Source organism: Procambarus clarkii, chromosome 13 (genome assembly GCF_040958095.1).
Source record: "Procambarus clarkii isolate CNS0578487 chromosome 13, FALCON_Pclarkii_2.0, whole genome shotgun sequence".
NCBI classification, from domain to species: domain Eukaryota; kingdom Metazoa; phylum Arthropoda; class Malacostraca; order Decapoda; family Cambaridae; genus Procambarus; species Procambarus clarkii.
In genome coordinates, this window is record NC_091162.1 from 17,723,914 (window position 1) to 17,734,162 (window position 10,249).

At 46.8% G+C, this 10,249-nt stretch overlaps 1 protein-coding gene across 1 annotated transcript; it reads left to right on the plus strand.

Moving 5' to 3' along the window:
* Positions 1-311: 311 nt before the first annotated feature.
* LOC123757216 (xylose isomerase) lies at positions 312-9,290 on the plus strand. Its single transcript, XM_045740698.2, has 5 exons — positions 312-604; positions 5,676-5,817; positions 6,420-7,106; positions 7,226-7,396; positions 8,034-9,290. The coding sequence occupies exons 1-5, from the start codon at positions 444-446 to the stop codon at positions 8,202-8,204; spliced, it is 1,332 nt and encodes a 443-aa protein (XP_045596654.1). The 5' UTR covers positions 312-443; the 3' UTR covers positions 8,205-9,290.
* Positions 9,291-10,249: the final 959 nt, after the last annotated feature.

The window sequence follows — 10,249 nt, forward strand, 5'->3', positions numbered from 1 at the left end:
GAGGTCGATCTCGAACCCATTGTTGATGTGACGACTTATATTGAATTATGTAACTAGCGCATCAAGATTGTAACTTGCTTAGCTAAATGAATTGTTGGTTTCAGTCCCTGAGCCCATTATATGGCTCTGTTTATCTATACATGTGTGTACACCAGGGGGGGTTAATATATTATATAGAAGACGGGGTGTCATATACAGGGTTGAGGCAGGGGAAGCGGGAGGCGGGCTGCGAGGTGTGTCGAAGCTGGTGTCGGGTGTCACGCGACCCCAAGGCGGGCGGGCGCGCGGGCGTGTCGGTATATATAAGACCCGGGAGCCGCCTTCCTTCCCCCAAGCTGCCCCCGACCTGTCGCTTCTGTCGTCACCTCCCGCCTACGTGTGCCGCCGCCGTCACCGTCCTCCTCCGTCAGCAGCCTTCGTCAGTCACCACGGCGTCCGTCAGCATGAACAAGTACTTCCCAGGTATCGGGCGGGTGGAGTACCGGCCGGATGCTGGCCCCGAGGACACTCTGGTCTTCCGGCACTACAACGCCGGCGAGACCGTCCATGGCCGCTCCATGGAGGAGTGGCTCCGCTTCTCCGTCTGCTACTTCAACACCTTCAGGTGAGTGACAGGTCTTCCTCTTGGTGAGTGGCAGGCCCTCCCCTTGGTGAGTGGCAGGCCCTCCCCTTGGTGAGTGCCAGGCCCACCCCTTGGTGAGTGGCAGGCCCTCCCTTTGGTGAGTGGCAGGCCCTCCCCTTGGTGAGTGGCAGGCCCTCCCCTTGGTGAGTGCCAGGCCCACCCCTTGGTGAGTGGCAGGCCCTCCCTTTGGTGAGTGGCAGGCCCTCCCCTTAGTGAGTGCCAGGCCCTCCCCTTGGTGAGTGGCAGGCCCTCCCCTTGGTGAGTGAGACACCCTCCCCTTGGTGAGTGAAAGACCCTCCCTTTGGTGAGTGCCAGGTCCTCCCCTTGGTGAGTGACAGTCCTTTCCCTTGATGAGTGGCAGGCCCTCCCCTTGGTGAGTGGAAGACCCTCCCCTTGGTGAGTGGTAGGTCCTCCCCTTGGTGAGTGTTAGGTCCTCCCCTTGGTGAGTGGTAGGTCCTTCCCTTGGTGAGTGACAGGCCCTTCCCCTTGGTGAGTGGCAGGCCCTTCCCCTTGGTGAGTGGCAGGCCCTCCCCTTGGTGAGTGGCAGGCCCTCCCCTTGGTGAGTGGTAGGCCCTTCCCTTGGTGAGTGGCAGGCCCTCCCCTTGGTGAGTGCCAGGCCCTCCCCTTGGTGAGTGCCAGGCCCTCCCCTTGGTGAGTGGCAGGCCCTCCCCTTGGTGAGTGGCAGGCTCTCCCCTTGGTGAGTGACAGTCCTTTCCCTTGATGAGTGACAGTCCTTTCCCTTGGTGAGTGGCAGGCCCTCCCCTTGGTGAGTGGCAGGCTCTCCCCTTGGTGAGTGACAGTCCTTTCCCTTGATGAGTGACAGTCCTTTCCCTTGATGAGTGGCAGGCCCTCCCCTTGGTGAGTGGAAGGCTCTCCCCTTGGTGAGTGGTAGGTCCTTCCCTTGGTGAGTGGCAGTCCCTTCCCTTGGTGAGTGGTAGGCTCTCCCCTTGGTGAGTGGTAGGTCCTTCCCTTGGTGAGTGGCAGACTCTCACCTTGGTGAGTGGCAGGCCCTCCCCTTGGTGAGTGGTAGGTCCTTCCCTTTGTGAGTGACAGGCCCTCCCCTTGGTGAGTGACAGGTCCTCCCCTTGGTGAGTGGCAGGCCCTCCCCCTTGGTGAGTGGCAGGCCCTCCCCTTGGTGAGTGGTAGGTCCTTCCCTTGGTGAGTGGCAGGCCCTCTCCTTGGTGAGTGGCAGGCCCTCCCTTTGGTGAGTGACAGGCCCTCCCCTTGGTGAGTGGTAGGTCCTTCCCTTGGTGAGTGACAGGCCCTCCCCTTGGTGAGTGGCAGGCCCTCCCCCTTGGTGAGTGGCAGGCCTTCCCCTTGGTGAGTGGTAGGTCCTTCCTTTGGTGAGTGACAGGCCCTCCCCTTGGTGAGTGACAGGCCCTCCTCTTGGTGAGTGGCAGGCCCTCCCCTTTGTGAGTGGCAGGCCCTCTCCTTGGTGAGTGGCAGGCCCTCCCCTTGGTGAGTGGCAGACCCTCTCCTTTGTGAGTGACAGGCCCTTCCCTTGGTGAGTGGCAGGCTTTCTCCTTGGTTAGTGACAGGCCCTCCCCTTGGTGAGTGACAGACCCTCCCCTTGGTGAGTGACAGGCTCTCCTCTTGGTGAGTGACAGACCCTCCCCTTGGTGAGTGACAGGCCCTCCCCTTGGTGAGTGGCAGGCCCTCCAAATGATGAGTGAATGGTCCTCTCCTTAGTGAGTGGCAGGCCTTCCCCTTGGTGAGAGACAGGGCCTTAGCTTGGTGAGTGATAGGTTCTTACCCTTGGTGAGTGACGCTCGTTTGCCCGTATGACCAAAAATGGACGTAAATTGAAATGAAATCGGCTCACGAAAGTGACGTACTGTCCCATTTTCTGTTTTGAGTCCTCCGGCTTACTCGGTTAGGTTAGGAGAGGAAACTTTCAATTAACGGTTTTTCATGACGTTTTGAATCCTTAGGAGAACTTCCTGCCCTCCTAACCTACCAGAGGAACCTTAACTTGCTGTTTTATAAAACAAAAAATCCAAAATTAATTTTCAAATATTTTTAATTTTTAAATTACGTTAATTTTCGATAATACAAGCAAACGGCCAAATTCAGACGTGATTGATAAGAGGACAGGTTGGTATTGGATTTCAACCGCCGAAGGAATCAAAGAGTTAGGCTTCAGAGCCACGAGGACACTGCGGGAGTCAACCACAGTTGTATGGCAACGTTGACGCCTATAAATTAGCTGACGAAGTTGATTTTTCAAGTTGAACGTTTTTCAAATATTAGGGGGACTCCCGGTTTGCCTCCTGCCTTCTCATTCGGGGGGCAGTGGCGGACGTCGTTCCCCAGAGCAGGCCAAAGCGCATCGTTGAGCCTGCCAAAGAGCAGAATATGGAGACTCAACGGGAGAATATAAAGAACATACAAAACTGCATTAGAGCTCTGGCGTCAAGGTGCCAGTCTCCGGGGGCAGGCGACACATACAGGCGTGATCAAGAGAGAATAATCAACACCGACGGAAGTCTCAGGTTCATCTGTGAACACAACAATACAGTGTGAGTGAGAGGAAAAATTGGCAAAGAAAAAGCTGTTAAGGAGGTACAAGCCGTCACCGTATGGGTCAGTGCCTTGTAATATTCCTCACACTGGGGCCCCTCCATTGTTGCAGGGGAAAGGAAGGTGGTGAGAGGGAACAGGGCCCCTCCTCAGGGGTCAGTAACCATGACCTTGGGTCAAGGATCAAACCCTAAGAGTTTAGCATTATCCTCCATTCTCACAATGGAGAATGAGGAACGACAGGGCGCCTGACTGCTGGGTGGACAGCGCTTCGGATTCGTAGTGCTGAGGTTCCGGGTTCGATCCCCGGTGGAGGCGGAGACAAATGGGCAAAACGTTTCTTTCACCCTGATGCTCCTGTTACCTAGCAGTAAAAGGGCACCAGAGAGTTAGACAGCTGCTACGGGCTGCTTCCTGGGGATGTGTAACAAAAAGGAGACCTGGTCGAGGACCGGGCCGCGGGGACGCTAAGCCCCAAAATCATATCAAGATAACCTCAAGATAAGAAGGCCTCCGAGTAAACGTCATAGCACAAGGAGAGAACCTGAAATCAAGATTGGTGGCCCAAGACGACGCGTAACCAATCGCAGGCAGGAGCTGGTGATGGAGGATAAACGTCGTCACCGCGACAGCTGTGTAAGATCGTCAACATAAAGGACTTAGGTAAATTGCAGGAGGGAGGGAGGAAGATCATGTAATGCAACCAGGAAAAAGAGTATTGCTCAGAACACTACCTTGGGGGGAACACCTTCATATTGTTCAATAGTCAGTGAAAGCAGTGCCAACCCATTTTTTTATATGAACGTCTCATCGGGTGCATCCGATCTCTCGATTGTCGTCGCTCCCTCAGCCAACAGCATCAACCTCACTTTAAACAAACCACCAGACAGGACACTTTAAAGTATAAAATAGGGGGATTGCCACGAAGGCAAAACGAATGCAGTTGGGCCAAAATATATGATCTCCAGGTGGTGTCATAAGCCTTTCTTTTTGGTCAAAAAGAACGATTAGAACGGAGATATTCGCTGAAATGAAAGTAGCATGAATATAGATCTCTTAGTCCACAAAAATACTGGGCATGCTGCAACACTTGGAAAAGCCAAATTGAGATGGGGAAAGGTAGTGATGATGTTCTAAGGACGACATAAGACATATATTAACTATACGTTCAAAAAGTATGTAGACATAATTCGTCAGGGCAATGGGGTGAAACTCTTCAGTAGTAGTCCCTTGAGTACCGGGTCTCCTAATGAGAACAGCAGCTACCTCGAGCCAGTCCTCGTGTACCGCTGTCGTCTCCTAAATACAGTTTATAGATACGCCGCAAACACTGAAAGGTGTAAAGAGGGAGATGACGGTCTATTTCATAGTGAATACCGCCTGAACCCGAATCGAACCGCCATCATAGAAGTGAAGAAACTGGAGTTAAAAAAGAGTGAAGATATCGTCATAGGGAAGTTGGAAGCTAGTGCAAAAGCTAGGGAGGAATTAACTGCAACCTGTACATGTACAAGGTGTTTCACTGCTGTAGAGTGCAGCGGTGGAACTGTCTGTCACAACGAGAGAGTGTGGGCACTGTTTTGTGTACCGAACATGTCATGGATTTTGGTATGTTAGTTGCAGATTTTCTTCTATTACAAATTCTTTTTAAAGCGGTCCCCCTGGCGCAGTGGTAAGACACTCGCACAGCGCTTCGCGATGGGTACCTGGTTGTTAAGCGATTTGGCGGGTCGTATTCCAGGGAAAATTAGGATTAAGGACCTGCCCGAAACGTTATGCGTGCTGGTGGCTGTACAAGAATGTAAGAACTCTTGATAAATAAAAAACAAATCTGGATATATACTTAATTTGTGCATTGCCATTTGAAGGGCACTTAAACAGATTATTACAAATTCAAATTATCACGTTCGCAATCCGTAAACCATTAGAACATATTTAGACAGGAAAAACACCTTAGTTTATTCTGAATTGTTTTCCTAATTTCAAGTTCGTGGGTTTGCCAAACTTCTAAATAAAAAAGACTACATTGTGTACTGAAGCAACAGCTTGACCAGTATAGTCACTTCGCAACCCGTTCTCGCAAATTCGTATAGTCAATATTGACTTATTAACTCAAGCGGGAGGTGTTGGTGATCATTACTTGTGGTGCATTGGTGTCCATTGAAGGCAATTTTAATATGTCATTAAAGGCTATTAAAGATTATTGACCCAAAATATTTGACAGATATGGTTATATCTTTCATATACACAAAGCTTTTAAATGACTCTGGGAATTGCCATGGACTCCTACAGCTGGAATGAGTCTCATACTGTTGGAGCGATCGTTTGCTGAAAGAGCCTAACCTGTTAGGACTCTTAGTGTCTGAAAAAAGTGTATGTCCCTGTTGTCTTTTCTTGAGCTTATGGCCAAACTGTCATGTTGGAATCTAAAGTGTTGTCCGCAAGATGTTCTAGGGCTTGTTGGTTTGCCGAAAGGACGGGCGCGCTAGAGGGGAAAAAATCCTAAATTCATTATTTTCATTATCGCCAACAGGTACCTTGGAGCGGACAACCACTATGGTGAGCGGGCTCACCAGAGGGCCTGGGAGGACGCCTCGCACTCCCTCGACAACTACAAGCGTCGCATGATCGCGGCCTTCGAGCTCCTCCACAAGCTGACGGTCAAGTACTACTCGGTGGGTGCCTGTAGCTAGCTCTTACAATCTTAACTGAAAACAGTCTAGTCTTTGGCGGCCAGTCCCTCTACCTCCCTCATGGGGTGCCGTAGCATCAAGCTCGCCTTACGCCTCTACGAGTCACATCGTACACAAAGACGGTTCGCCAACGGATTTTAAGACCTTCCTAACTTAACCTCTCATAACCTAACCTAATCAAAACCATCTTATCCCAGTTAAGCCAAACCTATGCTACGATACATTCTAAGTTAACGTTATATACGGGTTTGACAATTACAAAAAGAGTTTGTCGAAACCGCGTGTGTAAGATTTGACCACTCGCAAGAGGCTTTTGTATATATATATGTCGTACCTAGTAGCCAGAACGCACTTCTTGGACTACTATGCAAGGCCCGAATTGCCTAATAGGCCGAGTGATTTTCTTTATTTTCAATGAATTGTTTCTAATTAGTTTATTGGAATTATTATTATTATTGGAATTATTATTATTAAATTAAAAAATCATTTTTTAACCAGTTTCATTTTAATTACATTTGAGAATTTGGTCGGCCATTAACGTTATTATGATCTTGTAATAATATTTTGTATTGTTCGTCTACCAGGTGAGTGACCGCGACATGGCCCCCGAGGGAGACAGCTTCGAGGAGACCAACAGCTACCTGGAGGAGATGGTGACTCTAGCTGCTGACCTACAGAGGCAGACAGGGATCAAGCCCCTCTACTACAGTGCCGACCTCTTCACTCACCCTCGCTATATGAACGGTGCAGGCGCCAACCCCGATGCGCACGTGTTCGCCTACGCATGTGCACAGGTGAAGCGCAGTCTGGAGGCGGCCAAGCGCCTGGGAGCTGAGAACTTCGTGTTCTTCAATCCTCGCGACGGCTACCAGAGCGTCCTCCAGCGTCAGTTCTTCCGGGACATGTCGCACATGGCGCAGCTGTACCGCATGGCGGCGCAGTATAAGGACAAGATCGGCTACAAGGGTCAGCTGCTGATCCAGCCCAAGCCAGCTGATCCCCGCCGTCACCAGTATGAGGCAGACGCCATGGCCACCATGCACATGCTCCGACACTTCGACCTGGACAAGCAGTACAAGCTGTACATCAAGCCAGCCTTCTCCCGCCTCATGAGTCGCCCCTACGAACACGACGTCTACATTGCTGCCGCCTACAACATGCTGGGAAGTATCGACGCCTCTGACAGCTTCCCGGAGATCAACTCTACCTCAGACATCTGCGCTCGCGACATCCGCAGTGCCACCTATGTCTTGAAGAGCGTTCTCGAACAGGTAGGTAGCACTCCGATAAACCACGTTCACTTCTGTCAATTATAACATGCGAGCACAGTGGTAGAGCCATAATAGGCAGTAACTATTTCGAGATATGAAAGATGTTGGTGGTGTTACAGGGAGGCCTGCAGCAGGGCGGGTTCACGCTTGGAGGTCGCGTACGCCGTGAGTCCATCGAGCCCCGCGACCTCTTCCACGGTCACATCCTTGCCATGGACACCTTCGCTTGCGCCCTCAAGAACGCTGCCCGCCTGATCTCTGACGGCTGCTTCGCTCGCTCCATCCAGCAGGTGAGTTTCCCCCTTCTCTAATGATAAATTAGTAAAATATGTGACCATAAACTTTATATTTTCAGCGTACTCTTAAACTTCAAACTGCTCAATTTGATTACACTTTAAACTAATTAACTAAATGGGAGACTGTTATGGGCGTACTCGTGCTTCCTCTGTGAGGGTCAATGAATAGCTAAGATCAAGGGGTTTCTAAAATAGTGGAGTCAGGTTAGGTCCAGCCCCCAGGGAAGATAATTCCCAGCAAATAATACTTGACCTACAAAGTCTGCAGTCTAGAATGATTAACCAACTCCACTCTAAACAGGGTAAAAGAGTACTCCAATATAACCGTAGTACTGATTTATTAACCCCCTAATAAACCCCCAACAAAAACTTTACCAATTCGATTTTACGTTAACCCCCTTGAATCCACATAGGCAGGATACAAGGCTTACAAACAGCAATTAAAAGTAAAGTCTACGTTCCTGAAGGGACAAAACATAGGTATCACAGTAAACAAAGGCACACTGGTCTCTCTTAGCCACACCAGAAGTGTGGCTAAGAGAGACCTCTCTCTCTAATAACCCTCCAGAAGTTAACCTCAATACGAAATTGACAGAAGGGACTAACCAAATGCTTCATTGTCTCCCAACAGCGGTATTCTTCCTACAAATCCGGATTCGGTGAACGCGTAGAGAAGAACATGGCCACGCTGGAGGACTGCGAGGACTTCGTGCGCAAGAACGGAGAACCACATCTCAAGTCGGCTCACCACGAACACTTCGAAAGTATGTTCAACTACTACGTCTACCCACCGCGCCAGTAGACGCTAAAATCTACTCTAGCATTCATTTCTGACACTTATAAATGTATACCATCCTTATTTGCTTCTGCATTAGGTAATCGGATATCTTACTCAACACCTAAATACTTATATACATCGGCTTATTATCATAAAGTCATCGTTTTGATTCCTCGTTTGTTGTAAGCAATCGAAATAGTTTATTTTGATATCTTGGGAATATATGAAAAATTATTTGTTCAATTAAATTCAATGTTAACATCTGCATAAAAATACGTTTAAATGACTTTAGATTTCATCTTTTATATGGGAGTTCAGTTTGCTCCTTCCGCAATTTTTTTTCGAGCAATAAGTAGTGTATAACGTTTGATACGGCTGGTATAATTACCCCAGTAAAACTAGATATATGTTTTCATAAAATGTATACAACCTATTTAATTTTATTGATAATTAAATTATGGTAACAAAATAGGGCAAGCTATTGCGAAATACGTTTTCCATCTCAATAAACAGGGACGATACAAATTATAAATAAATAAAAAATTGAATGCTTACCAAAGCTGTTTGTTAATGCTCCAAAATACCGGTTCTTTCCTCGAATATTTATATAATTGATAATAAGCGGAAGTTAATCCTCAGTCAATAGGTATAAAAATAGTGTGTGTTTCCCACATGAGCTCTTCGCTCTGAATGTCAATTAAACTGTCAGAGGCTATAATGAACTAATGTCCAAAATATTGATAACTATGAGAATAATCCAAAAATCAATCTAAATTATAATATAAAACGCAAGATAAAACTGAGAGGAGGAAGAACTAAAGCCTAGCGAGCACCTTGTAACAATTTGTGTGATGTTCACAGCTTAGATACCATAAATATTTAACGAGGCCTACAATAATTATACTTGTCACTACACTAATGTTAGGAAAATTCACATTGGCATAAAGATCGTGCCCATGGAGCGTCACAGATATCTTGACACACTCGGGAATCACCTTTCTATCCAGATATCAGCCGATTCGTTGTAGTAATAAAATGCCAGATAAATGTCTCAGGAAACCAAAATTATCAACACTTGTAATTTTGGCAATAAATATCAGGAAATACAAATATATTATTATCCTCTGTGTTAATGTACACATCCAGTGTAGCAAAGCTTTACTTATGAATAGAGAGAAAATAACATACTGTCTATCTACACCCAGCATTGGTGAGGTCGTAAATTCTGAAACTCCTCTTGTATTCAGTCTTGTATTTATTTTTTGAGCCCGTCTTCAGACCAAATCCATTACCATGAGAAACCACACCCAGTCTCAAACCACTTGATAGTTATCTAGATATTTGTGATGGCCTGAAAGCATATTACCGTTCCAGTAATAGTCTGCATGTAAACTGGCAAGTGAACCTTTGTCCTAAATAGAGATTATTCTCAAGTTATAACTTTTATATAATACAAATCGATGGTTTAATATATAAAAAGTGTATGCTGAAAACGTTTTCTTCAAAAAAATTTGTTTTCTGCAAACGAAATTCGAGGGCACACTGAAATAGTTTTCCAATTCCTTATATAATATTTCGTCAATAATACATCGTAATAACGTAATGAAACCTAAGCTAACCTAACCAAACTAAACCTAAAGTAACCTTAACCTAACCTAACCATGGATAGAGAGTAGATAATAGCACAAATGATGTACTTATTCCCAATCCATTCCCTTGAGGGGATCTCATCTTGGACACTGACAAACAGCACAAAGTAAAAATATCAGAGGTAATATTAACTAGCTTCATTAGGTACTTATATTGGTTATAATTAAATGTCCATTAGCACAATTTGCCCGAAGTAGAAATTGGTATTACGTTCACGTCTCTTGATCAAATTGAAATTGAAATTGAAATAAGTTTATTGAGGTAAAATACACACAAAGGGATGAGGTAGCTCAAGCTATTCTCACCCCGTGTCTCTTGATCAAGGCTAACGAAAAGCAAAATGTATATAATTCAAATAATTCATTGTGTCGGGGAACAGGCAGCAATTTTTTACATACTGTATACATGTTTAGCGTATT